The following is a 19,076-nucleotide window of genomic DNA, read 5'->3' as shown; positions in this document are numbered from 1 at the left end:
ACTCAATTGAATTTTGTTTTTTAACACCTCAAATCACTAAGCTCTTTTGTTTCCAAGAACGGTGTTGGCACCTTTCCCCAGCATGTGAAGAAAAAGGTCAAGGTCATTCTCAGGTTCTTTGCCTTGACCACAGACTTAAAGTCCTTTCTGTGGGCTGAGTGCAGGATCTCTGGAAACAGCTGGGCCATCCTTGTGGTTTGGAAAAGCTGACCATCTGTGGGGATGCACAGCAATGCAAGCAATTACCACCTCTTTACCTCAGTTTCCCCACTGGATCTTGGCAGTCCAGGGGGTGGTATTCAGCCAACAGATAAGTTTTACATAGTGGTAGGTGATGATCTGCATTGTTCTTTGGTAGTTTTAGTTAGTTGTCAGGATTTTAGAAGTCAGGTTTCACTCTCTGTACAGATGCCCAGCCCTCTTGAATAGGCAGCATCAGGCCTGAACTCCCAAATGTGCCATGTGGCTGGAACACAGGTGCACCTGCCCCACCATCCCCAGACAGGGCTTGCCCTCTCCGCTTCTCATTTCCACCTCTCTCTCCCCTGTTCCCCAACACTGAAGCAGATGTCAGCCCCTGATCATTCCGCTGCCACTTCTGCTCTCCTCACACCAGCCCACTTTGCTCACTTCTGCCATGTGAGTTTGTAAGCTTGGTGAGGACAGGACCACACCTTATGCCCTTTGTATTTACAGCGCCTAGAAGAATGCAATAATTAATTAATTCCCACTGGACCAGAAACTCTGAGTCCATGCAGAGAAAGCAGAACATTCTGTTCTCACTCTTAGGAACCACCCCAGATTTGGGTCACTGACATTCTGGTCAATTTATTGACATTCTGGCCAATAAAACCAACATACCTTGAGGTAAGGCCACCATCTGTCAAGGCCATATAAAGAAAACCCACAGTGACCCAAGACTAGTCTCAAAAGAGGGAGCGCTTTCTAAAATACTGTCACGCCAAAGCTTTGTTTTTTATAAGAACAATAGTCTTTAGGTTTCCGGAAAACCTAAATAAAATGACACATCACACTAAATAAAATATGAGGTAAAGAAAAAAAGTTAAAACAAATAACTAGTCAGAAATAGCCAAAGGTAGTGAACAAAACCCTTAAACATTTATGTTTCCGATAAACCCTCAATTTTATTTTGTGTCTTCCTTTAGTTAATTCTCACTAGAACCCAATTACATCAGGAAACGAATGGGAGAAGGATTGCCAAAGATCATAAAGCCATAGAAATGCAGGGTTAGGACTTGCACACCGTTTTTCCCCTGAGGCCAATGCAGCACACTGTTGGTCTGCTGCCTGCAGAAGCCTTCAAACAAAGGAAAACAGTTGAAGGAAGACACCCAGAAAAGTTCCAGTGTCGTCAGCCAGCGGCAACCAGTTAGAAGTTTCTCACCTGTCCAAAATGCTCTTCAGTGATTGAACTCCCTGACTTAACTTTCCCACAGCAAAGTGTGAAAACAAATTGCTGAGCCAAGGAAAACATCTCACATGGCCCTGGCCACAGTACATTCTAGAGCCAAACATCCACAGAGAAGTGAGTGCCATCAGTGTGCCAGCAGGCTGCGATGTGACTAAGGATGTATCCCCCCACCCCGCACCAGCCCCACCAAGGGTTTGGTGCTTGAGTGACTCGACGTAGATCTTGTTTCATCTCAACGGCCGCCAGATGGTGGGGTAGAGGGGTTAAGAAGTTACGACATTTGGGCACCTGGCCGGCTCTGTCCATAGAGCACGTGACTCTTGATCTCAGAGTCATGGATTCAGGCCTCACGTTGGGTGTAGAGCTTACTTTGAACAAGAAAATAGTTATGATATCATTCCATCCATATGTCTGGAGAAAGCGCATGTCCTCATTCTCTCTCTCCCCACACCAGAAGCAGACACTGAGAGTCGCACGCTAGGCAGGATAACGCAGCAGTTAAAAGCATGGATTTGGAGGTCAGACCTGAGTCTCTTACGCAAGTGACTTAGCCCCATTAATCCTCAGTCTCTTTGTGTATAAAATGGAGATGTTAATATTTCGCAGGATTGTGGTGAGGACCCAGTGACCATATGTGTGTATAGCTATTGCTGTCCCGGATGAGAGCCTCTAGACACCCGGAGCAATTTAAATTAATTCACTCAATTAAAATGTAGTTTCCTTGGGGCGCCTGGGTGGCGCAGTCGGTTAAGCGTCCGACTTCAGCCGGGTCACGATCTCACAGTCTGTGTGTTCGAGCCCCGCGTCAGGCTCTGGGATAATGGCTCAGAGCCTGGAGCCTGTTTCCAATTCTGTGTCTCCCTCTCTCTCTGCCCCTCCCCCGTTCATGCTCTGTCTCTCTCTGTCCCAAAAATAAATAAATGTTGAAAAAAAAATTTTTTTTAAAAATGTAGTTTCCAAGGCTCACTAGCCACACTTCAAATACTCAGCACCTGCAGGCCTAGTGGCTACTGTGTTTGCCAGCACAGATATGGACTGTTTCCATCGTTGCAGGAGTCCTATTAGATAGCAGTGGAGAACATCCAAGCCTGGTTCCCCGCAGAGCATAAGGGCTCTGTTACCAGGCATTGTTACCGTTGCCGCAGCTGGAAGATGCTATAGGGTCCTGCCAAAAGGAGCCATGGAAGGCGGGTAGACCATGGAACCCATGCTGTCCATGAGGCCCTGGGATCAGAGCTGCAGAGAGCGAGCCCTTACCCCATCCAGACCCCTACTCCCCAGCCCTTGAGGCAGAGAAGCTATAGGACTTTGCGAATCCACTTCTTAAGAGGCCAACAGTGGGTAAGCAGAACACAGGTGTCTTTGTGCTCAGGTCCCCCACTCCTACCCCAGCCCTATGGAACTTGTCCATGTTAAAGGCAAGTTAGTGTAAACGTATTTTTAAAAGCATGGTCCTTGGTCCTTAATCACTTTGGTCCTTGGCCCCCATATTGAAGACCATATCTTAGGACCTATGCCAAAAGACTTGGCTAAAAGACAGAGGACTAGCCTCCCGCCAGAGAATACATCATTGTTTATAAAGACAATGTCTCTCAAGAGCATTAAAAATGCTGCCATCCTTTTATTTACATTTTTAGCACTTACACAGCACTTGTGTCAGACACGTCACAATCTTGTGAAGTGCTTGTAACAACTCCGTAAGTTTTACTATCCTATTTTAAAGATGCAGAATCAGTGGCACAGAGAGGCTAAGTAATTTGCTGAGGGTCACACAGGCATTCAAGTGGGGGTTGAGATTTGAACCCAGGAAAATTTGGCTCCAAAGTCTGTACCACGTTGTGCCCTCGCGTGGGACCCTATCCTGAGGAAACAATCTCAAATGCAAACAAAGTGTGTACCTTAAGGTAATCACCTGACAGTATTTATGCTATCAAAATTGGAGACTGCCTAAATGGTAAGGGTTTGGTGAAGCGAACTGTGCACGTATATTACTGCACAACATTTTAAATGACTTGCAATTCTCTAATGACAGCAAAATAGTAAGGAGATAGGAGATGAGATACTGACACAAAACTGTAAAACAAACAAAACACAAAAAACGCCAAAACTATGTTTAAAAGTACAGAGAAATAGTTCAAAAAGAAACGTGTCAGTTTGCAATTTGGGGAGGTGGGCAACAATGTGAGCTTTTACTTTTCTGCTTTGTTATTTATGTGCTTTCCAATTTGCGTAGACACATTCCTTTTCTAGTTGGAGAAATTTTTTTAAGAAAAATTTAAGAGCATAACTCTATATACATTATTATATTTTTTTGAAAATTGTAAAAGGGCCCTGTGAACCAGGCAAAACAGGAACTTAGGGGGAAAACTTAGCAACTCGTGGGGACCAGAAGGCCTTAAAGCCCTCAGCACAGGAGAAAGAAAGGCGTATCATGGATAATGTCATTCTTCTTGTTCAGACGGAGAGGCCCACAGCCACAATTTGCTCCTGTGAAAAGCACCAAAGCATTCTTGACTTAGTAACCAAAATGAAAGGGCCTTGGGGATCCACCTGGCTGGAGCACATTGCCTTTTTCTCCAGCCACAATGGCTCCTTTTCCCTTCTATGTGGCACTCTTTCTTTCTTGTATACTTCTTTCATTTGGGTTCTTATTTGGGGGAAATAGCCTGAATGGGATCCCAGAGCCTCATTTCAGAATTATGAAGACAAAACAGCATTCCACAATCTTGAGTTTGGCAGAACCCACTCTAGACAGATGAAATCGGTCAAATGATGTAAGGACGTGTTCAGTCTTACACATTTTCCATTCCACCCTTGTGATAAAACGACTCCTTTTTTATTCAGATTCCTTTCTTAAACAGGGGGACAGCATCTCCCATTTCTCCTGCGCCTGATAGGAGGGGGCCCATTTTATAGCCACCATCCTGGGGCAATGCCCAGAAGGAGGCAAGGACAAAGGAGACTTAGAAATAGTAGGTTTTGAGTTGTTGGTTCTTGATTGTGTACTTAAATAATAGTTCTACCTCAGTGGTTCTCAGGCCTGGATGCACATTCGAATCACCTGGGTGCCCACTCCACTTGGATGGGCATTTCTGGGGGTGTGACCTTGGCCTTGGCATTTTCCAAATCTTCCCTGGTGATTGTACTGTGTAGTCAGGTGGGAACCAAGGCCTACTTGAGGTAAAGTACAGGACCTTAACTGAGTCAAGCATGATTCATTTGCAACCAGGTGAGATGACTCTTCCCCTCCTTATGTGACTTGTACCTAAAATAATGGGCATAATTAAGTCGGGTATCAGTAGAAGCTTGGGAAGTTAAAAAAAAAAAAAAAAAAAAGGTATGTCACCAAACCTTTTCTTTTTCCCCACCTTATAAAAAGCAACTGTGAAGCATCCCCATTACTACCAACAATTGGGGAGGAGAAAGAACCTCCCGCAATCTCAAGGCCAAAAATTCTCAATTGTGTTTCTCAACTTTAGCTGCCCAGGGGAATCATCGAGGAGCTTTAAAAATACTAATATTTGGGGCGCCTGGGTGGCGCAGTCAATTAAGCGTCTGACTTCAGCCAGGTCACGATCTCGCGGTCCGGGAGTTCGAGCCCCGCGTCAGGCTCTGGGCTGATGGCTCAGAGCCTGGAGCCTGTTTCCGATTCTGTGTCTCCCTCTCTCTCTGCCCCTCCCCTGTTCATGCTCTGTCTCTCTCTGTCCCAAAAATAAATAAACGTTGAAAAAAAAATTAAAAAAAAAAAATACTAATACTCAGGCCTTACTCCCAGAGATTTTGATACAGTTGGTCTAGGGTGTGGCCTGGACATCAGGATTTTTTCAAGTTCCCCAGGCAATTCCAGTGGGCGGCCAAAGTCGATGTCACTAATAAAACCTTCATGGTGGCTCTCAACTCTGGCTTCATCAGAATTACCTTTGGCCTTTTCTTCAAAACACCCATTTTCAGAGAAATTCTGATCTTGGGTAAAGTCCAAGGATCTGAACCACAGGTTATTCTGCCTCCCAGCTGCAGTCGTGCTGCCTGGGGCTAAGATCTGCTATTCTCAGAGCTCACCTAGGCCATGACCTAGAGTCTCGCCTGTTAGGCAGCAACCCGTGTGCCTCCTGTGCCTCGCTGGAGAAGTTTTCGTTCATAGGCACATTGGGCTCCCTAATTCAATGAGACTGAAATGTGAGTGTTTGCAGCCGTGACACTAGGTGACTGGGGCATTCCTGTTGGCATGAAGACTTTCCCGGTGGGCTAGGACCCCTGCCAGGGGTGTTTTTGAGGCAGGGCTGGTTGTGAAGGGCCCAGCACACAAATGGGAAATGTTCCAAAGAGTTACCTTTCTTAGTGAGTTAAGACGACACCGTCTGGGGGCATCTTGGCACCTTGCCACACCACAGCAAGGAGCCCTCTTTACAGGGGAGTGAGCAACCTGGCCTTTTTGCAGTGAGGTTTGTGAGCTTGTCACGAAATCACTGTCCCAGAGTATCTTCCAGACCAGTCTGCATTACCCTAGAAAGGTAGCCTTCATGGTTGAGATTGTTAGTTTTTAAACCCAGAAGCCCCTGTTTCCTCATCTGTAAAGAAGGTAACTAGCAACGCTGACCTCACATGCAGCTGTGATTGTTGGGAATAAGAGAGATGGATTCATATGGAAGTTTGGCACAGTGCCTGCAATGAATGGTGTGTGTTGTAATTAGCGCTTGGCTGCCGCTCGTTTATTTAAACAGGTTTTCTTGGAGTCCCCAGCATTGATGTGTTAATCCGTAAGGTTTGCAGAACCAAGTGGTTGTGAAGGTGTTAGAATCCTTCTCTCCCAAGGGCCTGCAGGTCAGAGTAGGACTATTTCGGAAATAGGCGTGCTTAGCCTGGACCTCTCACAGATAGTTACACAGATCCTCACTGCACTGCCCTGGGAGGAAGCAGCATAAACACCTGTCTGTAGACGTCCCATTGGCTCGGCTGCAAGTCCCAAGGAGGAATGTAACAGTTGACCCCAAGGCCCAACCTCCTCAGCCCCCTCCTGTTCAGTGGTTCACCAGTCTTTGTAGACCTGGGTCTTGCCCGAAGGAGCACAGAGACTGACCTGAAGTGAGGCTGGTGGGGAGGGCAGTGATTCTGAGGGCGTTCAGAAGAGGCGAAGTTAGATCCATGCAAAGAGATAAGGCAAATGGATGTATGGGTGACTGGGTGAAGGAATGAGTCTGTAAATTACCTTTTCGGAGAATGTGATCTTTGAGACCGAGTCTGATGGGGAGAGTGAGGAATAACATTCCAGTCAGAGAAGGTGGCAGGAGGTGAGATGGGCAAGTGGAGAGTAGTAGGTGATCATGCATAGATCAGGCAGGTATGTCCATGTGCCTATATGCCCGGCACTGGTTTATTTGACACTGGGCTGGGGGGGGGGGGGGGCGCATCTTGGGTCAGCTGGAACTTAGGTTATGGGAGATAAAGTGGAGAGGATTCAGGCCCTGCAGAGAGGGGGTGTCAAATACCAAAAAGTGGAAGTCCACAGGGAGCCATCTGGGTGCAGGGTGAAAACTGAAGGTCAGGCTGGAACAGGGACCCCATACAGGGTTCTCTCCGGATGCTGACAGCTTTGATCTATGCGGCACCTCCACTGTTGCTTAGCCCATCAGCCTCCGGTCCAGTCCACTGTCTGCTTCCCCCAGTGGGAAGGGACCAGTGCCTTTGTTTTCTCCACAGCCCCCAGGTTGAGCTGTTTCTTGATTTTGACCTTCACATAATTTTGTTATTAAAACCAAACAAAAACCTGCCCCTGGCCCACAGGCCCTCAGTCTCCTCCCTCAGCCCAGGTCTGGGACAGTCAAGAGTTCTGTGATCTAGATCCTTTTTAAGGAAAGTCTTGCTAGAGATCCCCCTCTACGACTTTGTCCCTCCTGCATCTGGAGGCTGCTCTCTTGTCCTCGGGTCTGTAGAGAACCCTACATGGTGCCCTGTGTCCTAGTTGGCCCTCCTCAGCTTCTTTACTTGCACCTTTGTTGAACCGAAAACTTCAAATCTCTTTTACCTTTTCAAGATTGGAGCCTAAACCAAAAGGCACGTTTGATCAAGAGCTTAACCTGTGGCATTCTTACCAATCCCTTTTGAGTATGTGGGGGGAAGCAGCCTGATGAATGAGCAAGAATCCAGACTCTGGGCTAAACAGACCTGGGTGTGAATTTCTCTCTCTTGTCTAGCAGTGTGACACAGGCAAATGACTTTGACTTTTCTGTGCAAGGATTAAATGGGAAAACGTAGGTGAAATGTACAATAACCCTTAACAGAAAAGCAAGGGCCTGAATTCAAACTGAAAAAAAAAAACCCTTTAAGAAAGGTATATAACAAGTGGGCTATGGGACAAAGAGCCCCCACAAAAGACTTTTCCATTAAGCAGTGCTAGAGACAAGCTTCTATGCTGTGGTAGTTCAGGGTGAAGCCTTAACCAACAATTTTCGCAGCATCTCCTGTTTGGCACAAATCTTAAACTCTACACTACCTGTTCCTTTAACATGAAAATTGTTACATTTTTGTTAACATTGAGCAAAACCTGTGTTCCAGAAAAAGATACTGTGTTTATCCTGTGGCCCCAAGGATCCCTCTGGCATCTGGGGTCTGGTGGCCCAGGAGTCCAGGTGTAGGGGAACCACAAATGTAACACCCCTGGGGCTGGCCCTGGGCACAATAGCAGGCAACCAGAACCCTTAATCCCCTTTTATTTCTCCTTGTTCTTCAAAGGCCTTTAAATCTAAAAGTGAAGGAGAGAGACTGACTACTTCATCAAAAGGTAGACTCTTGGGAAAAAAAAAAAAAATTTACAGCTATCATTGCCATGGCTGGGGGGGAAACCAAAACAAAACTTTAAATCCAGTGTGTGATGTTTGGTGCAGGGCTACTCTTGGGGAAGTCCCCTGTGGGAAGGAAACTTCCCCACCTGAGAAGACGATGGTGATCAACCATTTTCTTTATAATAACAAAATCACCCGAACAAAGGGACCTGTACCTAAGCAAAGTATCTTCTGTTGAGAAGAACCCTATGCTTGGAGGGGGGAAAAATGCCTTCATCAGAAAATGAGCATCCCTTCCTTATGACTAGAACCTTTCCTGAGGGTTCGTCCTCCAAGAACCACTTGTGGCTGCCCCAGGATTGAGGGGGTGGGGAGGTTAGCATAAGCAAGAGTTATATATATGGAAGGAGTAGCAACAGCCTTCTGCACACAGGAGGAGGCTGCTACAGAAGCGAAAGAGCCCTTGGATACTAGCAACACCAGTAATAATATCCCCTTGTGTCAGTATTGCCCTTCACAGGCCATGTGCACGTTCAAGAGCATGGCCTCTTTTGTGCCCTTTACTGATCCTCCTCCAGTGGAATGAGGCCAGGTGGTGTTGGAAATGAGAAGCAGACTAGTGGCTTCTCAAGTCCTGCATTTCCCAGAGAGTGGCACCGGCCCCTACTTGAGTACGCCCCCACCCCCACCCCGTGTGCCGGGCACTGGGTAAATGCTTGCAGGGCTAATTAAATGTGATGAAGAGGATAAAAAAGCAAACCACAGCCTGTGTCTCCCTCTGGGTTAGCGTGTGTTCTCTCTCTCACCATCGAATTCTGAATACACACACTTAGTTTAAAAATAACCTGGATTTTTATGAACTGCCAAAATGAACTTCGTGTCCTGAACACGTTTGCTGCCTTCTCTATGCCCACCATCTGACATGGTAACAATAATAATGAATGCTTCCACAGATGAGCAAGCCGATTAGTTACTCCTCATTCTCCAAGGAAGAGGTGCCCATTCAGGGAAATGGCAGGGAGTTTGCTGATCCCTTTGCATCCAATAGCAGAGGCTGGAGGGGCCCCTTTGGGCTTTTCCTAGGGCTTTGGGTCCCTCTGGCCCAGCCTTCCTAGGGGAAGATGGGGGAACAAGACCTTCCATCAGAAGAGCATGCTGACATTCCTTTCTTCCCCAGCTGCCATTCTGGGTATGTTGGTGCACGCTGTGAGCATGCCGACCTCCTGGCTGTGGTGGCCGCCAGCCAGAAGAAGCAAGCCATCACCGCCTTGGTGGTGGTCTCCATCGTGGCCCTGGCTGTCCTCATCATCGCATGTGTGCTGATACAGTAAGTATTTGCTGCCCCTAAGTTCGAGGCCCTCTCCGGGACATTTGCGGCATGCCCGGATAACAGGGCCACCTCGGCATGGTTTATTCTGTGGTGTCTGACTGGTGTCAGCAAAGCCAAGGGGAACTCGGGTAACAGCCAGGCTGTGTGAAGGACACACATCCTGGGAAGGTCCCCCAGCAGTGAGTCTGCACATTGCTGGAAGCTGGCATAGAAGCAAAGGCACGTGCTCTCTCCTGCTGTTGGGTTTGGAGCCTTCAGAGTTGTGATAGCAACGTGCAGGTGTTCCAGAGGAACTAGAAATGGCTCTCAGCCTCATTTAGCAAGTGGCAGAGGTGCTTCCTCTCCACCAAAGTCACTTTGCAAATCCCAAAGCCACGTCAAAGGTCTTGGTTGTTATTTTGACAGGCTGGTGACAGCCCTTCTCCATGTCTCTGCCCCTCCTCAGCTTCCAAAACTCAGTTTCTGCCCTGCTTCTTCCAGAACATCTTCCTGAGCCAGTAGACACCCTTTTCTTGGGCCTACTTGCTTGCCTGTATCTCCCAACGGGACTGCTCCACAAAGCCAGACACCCAAGTCCTGTATTCGCAGCCCCTGGCCAGATTTATTCCCTGGAAATATCTAGAGACCTCTAATTCACAGAGCAAGTCCTCTGAGAATTTATATCTAATTGGATATGCACAAGGAATCCACAGAATAACTAAAGGCTACCAGTCAGCTCGGTGTGGATTAACTCATGGCAGAGACTAGTGGATGGGCCATTCCGGCAAAGGCTGGAGTAAGCGGCTGTGTGTTAATGAAGGAAGCCAGACTTCAGCCCTCTAAGGTTGTCCGGAATTTGGACAGATAAATATGAGTCTCTGTCCTGTTTATTTATTGGTTTGTTGCTGTTGGGGCAACCTGGTTCTGGCAGTGAATGGAGTGCCCCTCAGAGCCATAGTTTCACATCCTTCTCCTGGCCCAAGCCAGCATTAAGTGGTGAGGGATGAGGTTCAATTGAGCTGGCCTTTCCTTCCACTTCAAGCAGTGTCTGTTCCACTCTCGCCTGCCTTGGAAAAGGTGGTAGGCAGACAGCTCTGGTTGAGACTGGGGCGTAGCCCAGGCTCTGCCACTCACAACGACAGTTCTCATGACTAGCTGTGTGCACACCCATCATTTCCATAGTCCTATTTCTATGGCCAGGAGGGTTCCAGAGTCTTAGGAACAAGATTTGGTGCCTCCATGAGCTTCTTCAAAGGGATTTAAAAGCAATTTTGCCAGATTCTCTGAAGATAGGGACAATTTAGGATTCCTGGGCAGCCTGTCTCATTCTCAAGGAGGCAGCCAGTCCCTCCTCTCTTCTGTCTTTTCCCAGCCTATCCTTGCCAAAGACCAAGGTCAGAATCCCTGAGCCAGGGGCGCTTGGGTAGCTCAGTCAGTTAAGTGACTCTTGATTTCGGCTCAGGTCATGATGGTTGTGAGGTTGAACCCTGCATTGGGCTCCACACTCAGTGTGGAGCCTGCTTGGGATTCCCTCGCTCTGCCTCTCCCTCTCCCTCTCCCTCCCCCTCTTTTCTTCTCTCCCTCTTCCCCTGCCTTTCTCAAAATAAATAAACATTTTAAAAAAGAATCCCTGAGCCAGAAACCAAGCCCTCACCCCAACCAGGCTGCTGGTTGCCTAGGCATGGGGCCCTCCTGAGGTGCATAGTTGGTTGGGACCAGCTTATCTCATGCCAGAGGGACCTGGAGGCCTTGGTCTCACTGCCCTGGGATGGATGCTCCTTGTTAGGCAGTGACTGGAGTAAGCCCACTGCTAGCTGACTGCAAAAGAACAGTCTCTGGTAGATCTGTAATCAGATCCTCTAGATCCTTCCCGATCTTGGACTCTACGATCAGGAGGGCGCCATGCCGAGACGGACTGCTCTGACCACCGTGACAGAAGTATGTTGGGCGGAAAGGTCTTGAGCTCCTTCTCGGTTCTGCTGCCCAAAGATTTGGGGGCCCTGGTAGCCTTCCCAGGACAGCACCAGGAAAGAGGGGCTAGGGTAGAGGTCATGAGATGCCACCAGGTACCAAGAGGGAAGCACAGCAACACGGGCTCGTTTTCTCACTTGACTCCGGGCCCATGTCCACCAGGAGACCCTGCCCAGCCCTGGTGGGTGGATGCATGGATTATGCCCATGTCAAGGTTAGAATGAGTAGAAACAAAGTCCTCTGCAGTATCCCACAGGACACAGCTCTAAGTGTCTCTAGGTAATCAATGTCTTACTCCATGCTTGCTTCTCTGCCCTCCTTTTGGGCTCCCTGACTCTTTTTTCATGCTAACTCTGCAAACTGTTCATTCCTGCCCACAGAAGAAGGCAGGAGCATTCATAACTCTGATGCTTCAGGACTCTGGGTGACAGAGGTTCACCAAGAGGTTGGGTTTGCCAAAACTAGAGAGTATTAGTCCTCAGAGAGAGATTCAAAACCACAGAGACTCATGACTCATTCTTTCATTCTTTCCACGGGTCAGTTCAGCCATGCTGCTGGCAATACTGATGGACGATTCCCCTCCCCAAGCCCTCACAGCCCTGCCAGCCTGAAGTGGCTGCTTTGTCCCAGTCCTGACAGCAGTGCTGAGGCCATTACTACATTTAGGGAGTCACCCAACTGCTGCTTTATGGACAGAGCAACCGGGTGGGTGGTCAGGTTGCCCTGAAAGCCCAGAGCAGAGCTGTGCAAACAGAGGCGGTTCCTTGAAGTGACCAGCAGGTGCTCTTGTTAGCTGGCCTCTTCCCCCAAAAGACACCATCCTGCAAGACACTCGGCCGCCTGCTGTGTGTGTCTGTCCCTCCAGAGGCCTCCACAGGAAGGCCGGTTCAGAGCCCAGAGCTGCCCAGCAGGCTCTTTAGGCAGACACTGCACCAGCCGAGCACTCCTGCCAGGCTCCCGCCCAGCCCGTGTTCTCTGTGTCTGCAGCTGCTGCCAGGTCCGGAAACACTGTGAGTGGTGCCAGGCCCTCATCTGCCGGCACGAGAAGCCCAGTGCCCTGCTGAAGGGAAGGACTGCTTGCTGCCACTCAGAGACAGGTAAGGGGCTGCCTCGGGGAGGGGCCTTTTTCCCTCGGGAGACACAACTGGGTGGAGAAAACAACCACCTTCTCCAGGGCAGGGCAGAAGTTCTTAGAGGGTGTAGCAGGAAGAGGGAGAAAAGAGAGAGGACGTTTATCCTACCAAGTCAAGTTTAGTTTATTCTGAGATATGTTTTACACAGAAGGAAGCTCTTTTGGGGCACCTGGGTGGCTCAGTCGGTTAAGCTTCCAACTTCAGCTCAAGCCATGATCTCAGGGCTCATGGGTTTGAGCCCCACGTTGGGCTCCAGAGCCCGGAGACTGCTTCGGATTCTGTGTGTGTGTGTGTGTGTGTGTCTGTCTGTCTGTCTCTCTCTCTCTCTCTCTCTCTCTCTGCCCCTCCCTCACATGCACTCTGTCTCTCTCTCATAAAAATAAATAAACATTTTAAAAAATTTTTACAAAAGGAAGCTCTTTTATCTTTACTGGCCTGTGTGACCTTTGACAAGTTAATTAACCTCTCTGAGCATCCGTTTTCTTATTTAAAAGATGTGCAAATTGAATGAGTACCTACATAAAGTACCTAGTACAGTGTACCACAGGTTGTAGACACACAACCGATGTCTGTTCTCTTTCCCTTGAGAAAGTCCCCTTCCTTTTCCCATCGGTGAAATTAGGGATTTAACCTACAGGTCTCTCAGGACTCTTTAGCTCTTACATCCCGTGATCTTCGTTAAGCTTTGATGTCTGATGTTTCATGAACATTTTCACTGACACCCACGACGAATATCGGGCATCCCGATGTGGAACCAAACCCGCACCTCAGGAGTCCTCATCTGAGCATTACTAGCTTGGGGCTCACGGAGGCCAACAGCTCTTTTATCAAGACGAGTTCTGAAAAGTTGCACGTCAACAAATTTTTCTAAAATGCTCTTTTGACCAGCAGAGCCCATTATAAATTTAAAGTTCCTTTTCAGGAAGTAGTGAGACAAGAGACAGTCACCACAGGCTAATCCACCAAGAGTGACCTCTAGTAAACAGTTGGCATTCCAGAAGCTCAAGGTTGCATGAACAGAGTAGGAAGAAGGGCGACTGGGAAGCTGGAGCACCAACGTGTTCACTAAACCTCCTGGCGGTCTGACCTGGAAGGTGCTGAAGGCCCAGGAGCAGGTTATTCAGGACCTGTAGTAATCATGCATGAGCAGGTCTTTTTAATCAGGGGGCCCGAAACTCTTGAGGATGTTAATCCATCAGTCCTCGTAATGGTCTTCAGAGGAAGAGGATTTGTCAGTGATGTAGGTAAACTGAGTCTGCCAAAGTTCTGCATGCATCCCACCGTAAGTCCATGGGTGAGCTAGGATGCGAGCCAGGAACTCTGAAGACTCCACTCAAATCTCTCTTCCACTGACTCGGAGGACCATCCATTGAGCTAACGTGCTTCTTATTTTGTTATTTAGCACCAATGGAGAAATTATTTAAAATTTATAGATTTTGTACTATTTGTGCGCACCTCAGCAGAGTCATTTAGGGTAGAGTAGTTTCTTATTAATGTCACTTCTCTACCCACATTTGGGAGGACATTAGCTTGGAGCCTCAGATGGGTCAGGCCTTCCACAGATGGGCACTGAGGCTAAAGCCCCCTCCCTGAGATGATGCATACCTCTCCACCTCCAGAGGAACCACAGGAGGGACCAGGGCAGGAAGATGTCCGGGCCAAGCTGGATTCTTGAGCTGTGGGGAGCTAAGTCCATGCTGCCTCCCGTGAGCCACAGAGGATGCCTCAGAGCCCCACCCATTGAGAAACAAATGAGTCCATTCTCATATGGCCTGAGGAGAAGCCATTCTGCCACCAGAGCCCTCAGCCAGCTCCTTGGCTGCCCATGAAGCCACCCCTTACGGAGGCACCAGCACAGGCTGGGCTGACTGTCCTCCAGTTGAACGAAGGCCCTCATAACACGGTGCATCCCCATTCTCTTCAGCCTTTCCTTTGGCACTAAAAGTACAATTTCAGAAGCTGCTGCCCCTGAGGTTGAACCAGAGGACCTTGGACCTGGGCCTGACTGCCCCAGAGAACCTGGTGACATTGGCTGATGCATCTCCAAGTTTCTGTCCCAAGCTTATCTTCCTAGCATGGCTGGGGTCTGGCATGCAGAACTTAACTTGTCTCTCCTTCCTTCCAGTGGTCTGAAGAGCCCAGAGGGAGTTTGGCCAGGTAGACTGCGGCAGCCTGAGGAAGAAAGGACTTCTTCAGGACGAGCCGACAGACCTTCCTACTCTGCCTGCAATCACCTGTGCAGCCTTTTTGTCTTTTGTGGGCCTTCCTTCGAAACTCTGTCAAGAACTCTGTCTGCTTGGGGTTATTTGGTGTGACCTAGAGAAGAAATCAGTGGACCACAGTTTAAAGACTGGTCAAAAAAGAATTGCAAAGGGGTGGACTTCCTGTTTACCTAGCTAAGGTGTGTGCATCTGTCCGCACCTGAGCCCAGGTGTAGGTGTGGTTGCCTTCTGCCGGTCACGGAGGCTGGGCTATGTTTCTTTTTAATGGACTCCTGTCCCCACAATGGTGTCCATCCTGCCCAAAACTGGAGGTTGCCGTAGTTGAGTTTTTCCTCATCCGCTTATTGGAGAAGAAGGCGGAGGAAGGGTAACTGTTTGCCACATGAAGATGCCAAGGGTAAGAGGAACTGTGTATGTCCTCTGTCTCTGTCCACGAGACCCTCAACCAGCCTGACGTCTTCCACAGACATACGACGCTGAGGATCTTCCCAAGCCGTCGGCACCCTCGGAGATAATTTCTTATTTATTAGATGGATGATGGTTTTATTTTATCTTTAATCTCTTAAGTCGATGTAAAAAGCATCAAACCTTTTCAGACTTCTACGTTAACAATGTATGTAATGCTGGCTGAAAAGTCAACTGACTGATTAGAGCTGTCTGGCCTCTTTGGGACAGCTAAGGCTTGGGGAAGGCCACCCGGGGGGGTGCAGAGATGGAAGCAGAGGATGGGTTGCTGATGAGAGCAAAGATGGGGTCTCAGAGGCCTTGTCATTTAAGACACAAAACAGGTAAAGGCCCCCCAATACATTCCAGTAGAAAAGTTAGCAAATCCAGCAGCAGAGATCTGTCGGCTTTGTTGGGGGAGACAGGAAGAGAGTGCCTGTGTGCCTCTACACAAGAGAAACACAGGACCACACTGCTTTGTGATTAAGCATGTTCACTTCCTAATGCGCCCTCCAAGTGCATGTTTAGAAACAGAGCACATGCGGAAAGCCACGGGCATTTGGGCCGCATTCGTGAAAGGGGGGCTAGGCATTTCCTTCCTATGTTGTTGCATGGTTGATTTGTTGCTTTATTTTTAAAAGGAGAAATTTACCTTTCCTATTTATTTTCTAGCATTAGGAAAAATATCCCAGTGACTTATCTTTCCCTTTTCCCTTCAGGATGCTGGTTTTATTAACAAAAACTCTTAACAAGTCACCTCCACCAGCGTGGGCCTCGCTTTCCCTTGAGAGAAGGAGAAATTGTTTTCATGGGCATCTGGGTACATTCTGCCCCACTGGGCTTGCCTGTGGAAAGCACTGGTTCCCTCTCCAACTAAGCAACAGCTCATCCCTAGCAATTTTCATTAAAATTTGGAAGTAGAATAACAGCAAAATAATATGTGAAGTCCTTATGTGAGGAAACTCTTTGTTCACTAACATTTGAAAACTGAAAGATTTCTACCTATTAACTTCGTGCCTCTAGCTTCCACACATCATGAAAGGGACCTTTAGAATATGTCAGGTTGGCTTAAAATTTCTGTCAGGTAGTTTTGTCCCCCTCCAATTCTTCTTCCCCAATCTGTGTATTTCGATGAATTTTCTCTTTATTCTGTACGACTGAGACAATGGTATGACCCGTGTCTTAGCTTTGGCACTTTTCTGGAATGATGCTGCACCTGAAGCAAAAGGAGAAATGGGATCAGTTCACCAGCTGGCCCACTGACGATATACTTGACACAGTTCCCGGGTCTTGATATAAAAGAATAGGTTTAAGCTTGCATTTCTTGGGCACATCCTACAGCAGCAGGTATGTGGGCTGAGGCCTAACTGTAGCATCTTGCTCAGAGACCAGTCCCGTTGACACTGGTTTGTAGACCCCCATTTTCACTCCTCTCTCTCTCTCATCAGACCCTCCTGAAAGTCTGAGAGTCTGGTTAGAGAGACCAATGGCAGTGGAGTAGTGTGTTTTTAACTTGAGATCACATTTTACTTAGAACAATCTTTCCTCGGTCTTTTAGAGACTATTTGAGATCTGACTGCCTTTAAAGAATATGACCTGATGGGAAGTGTTTCGTTCAGTCTTCAGGCGTCCCAGAGCCTTTGCAGAGGTGTGGGAAGAGGATGCAAGCAGAGGGAACCTTCTCGGTTCCCTGAAGGGGCTCCACAGTTAGGGTCCGTGAAGGCTCTGATCCTCACATTACAGGTGCCAGCACCCCTTTCCTTGTGCCAGGGCAACCATGCGGTGAACCGTGCAGAGAAGGAGCGTGTGCCTCCCTGCAGGTGGCTCCCAAGTCAGTCCTCTGTAAACCAGTAGGTCTGAAAGAGTTGGAAGCAGAGGCTGGGGTGAAGTCAGGCCTCGATGGACCTTCGTCCATGCCCAGGATAGGAGAGCCTTGCTTCTTTGGTGATTTCTCTTTTAGAAATCAGGTGGCCAACAAGCATTGGATTCCTGTGCCATTTCGTGGTGTTGATACTTTTTGGGTTAGCCCCCTTTTCAGGTTAAAAAAGCATCTTCTAATCCGTCTTCACAGGTTCCCTGTTTCCTTGCCCTTTAGAAAGCCGAATATTACAGTTCGGGAATTGTTCCTGAGGCCCTTCCTGGTAAGGAGCCGCACACCTGAGAGTGGGGATCAGAGCCGCTTCCAGTGTCTATCTCAGGAGAAATGAAAAGCCCCCATTAGAAGGAGGGGGTGCTTCCAAATATTTTATGGAGCCTAGATTCTCCCACTGCTCTACAGGCTGTAACGTCTTTGAGCATACTGGCAGGAAACATTTTCTTCTAGATAGAAAGACCTATAGCAGCCAACCCTGCTCTGGAAAAGATGCATCTGGACACACATGGAATCAAGCAAGATACGAGCTCGCCATGGTGCTCCATCCAAGTGGGCAGAATGGCCCAGAGTCTATTTTCCTAAGAAAGGAGAAGGAGGAGTGATTGGTGAGGGAGGAGGAGGTGTGGTTCTAGAACTTCTTGGGAAATTATGCTCTGCAGGTGGAGAAAAGTGTCTGTCTTCACCCAGGTTTTCCAGGGCCAGGTGGTCTCAGTGCACACGGGCCACTAGTCACTTTTCCAGGCAATTTTGGCAGAAATGGATTGGCAAGGTTCCAGCACCATTCAGGAGACCCTGACCTCCTAGTAGGGCCTGGGCCTCGATTTCTGCCAACCCACTCAGCCAAGGAAGGTGGCGGCTTCAAAAGCCCAGGACCAAAGGGGACATCACAGAAACAAGAGGAACACATATGTTTGTTCTTAATGTTGGAACGTAAGACCTGTTCTCTGCAGCCACTGATTTTGCCAGGCTTCCTGAAAGATCTAGTGGTGAACATACACACAGTACTGAAAAACAACCCCTCCCCCTGGTATAGTAACTTACTGAAGTATTCAACTTTTCATTATCCTTATTATAACAAACCTGATGCCTTTTTTTTATTTTTAGAACTTGTTACTCTGACTTCTGTATATGTTGCACTGAAAAGGTTAATATTTAATGTTTTAATTTATTTTGTGTGATAAGTTAATTTTGATTTCTGTAATGAGTTAATGTGATTAGCAGTTCTTTTCCTTAATATCTGAATTATACTTATTTAAAGAGTAGTGAGCAATATAAAATGTAGTTGTGTTTTTCAGTCATGTGCATTGTTGTCTAGTTGTACTGTTTGTACCTTGTTTGGAAGGATGAAGGAATGAACTCTTTTTTTTTTTTTTTTTTTTTCCTAAATCAAGACTGGAGCTTTTCTTTCATGAGACTGGCATGTTGCTGAAAAGCAAATTAAGAATTTTCTCTGCAAATGTGAATGATGAGAAAAAATTAGATGCTCTTTTGCAAAATGTGGGGATACTAAAATTAACTACAGTTGATCCCTGTCTGCTTGAAGAAACCAAATCCTCCAAAGTTCCCAATATATGTCTTTCATCCACTATGGGTCTGCCAATATGCTAAATAATGCAGAGGGAAATATAAAACACACAATCCCTGCCCCAAAAGAATTGAGATCTGCCTGAGAGACTGACATGCAAAAAATAGTTCTGGACAAATTCCAGACAAGATACAAAGCCTGAAATTGTAAAGTAGAGAGCATGTGTTAATAACTGTGGGTCTCCAAGTGTGGTCCCCAGGCCAGCAGTGTCTGTATCACCTGGGGCCTTCTTGAGTCTCTTAGGAATGCAAATTTTCATGCCCCACCCCAGGCTGTTAAACTCCAGAGTTGCCCCACTCCCCCTCCATATTCTAGGTGATTCTGATAC

At 47.7% G+C, this 19,076-nt stretch overlaps 1 protein-coding gene across 4 annotated transcripts in view; it reads left to right on the top strand.

Moving 5' to 3' along the window:
• Window positions 1-18,659, top strand: part of TGFA (transforming growth factor alpha) — a 108,592-nt gene extending 89,933 nt beyond the window's left edge. For all 4 annotated transcript variants that reach the window (XM_047853945.1, XM_047853944.1, XM_047853942.1 and 1 more), the window contains exons 4-6: window positions 9,389-9,538; window positions 12,479-12,588; window positions 14,750-18,659. In XM_047853945.1, coding sequence (XP_047709901.1) covers window positions 9,389-9,538; window positions 12,479-12,588; window positions 14,750-14,757 — 268 coding nt within the window. In that variant the 3' untranslated portion in view covers window positions 14,758-18,659. The remainder of the gene's footprint in view (window positions 1-9,388; window positions 9,539-12,478; window positions 12,589-14,749) is intronic.
• The last annotated feature ends 417 nt before the right edge of the window (window positions 18,660-19,076 follow it).

Source organism: Prionailurus viverrinus, chromosome A3 (genome assembly GCF_022837055.1).
Source record: "Prionailurus viverrinus isolate Anna chromosome A3, UM_Priviv_1.0, whole genome shotgun sequence".
NCBI lineage: Eukaryota > Metazoa > Chordata > Mammalia > Carnivora > Felidae > Prionailurus > Prionailurus viverrinus.
This window is presented reverse-complemented; position numbering and strand designations above follow the sequence as displayed.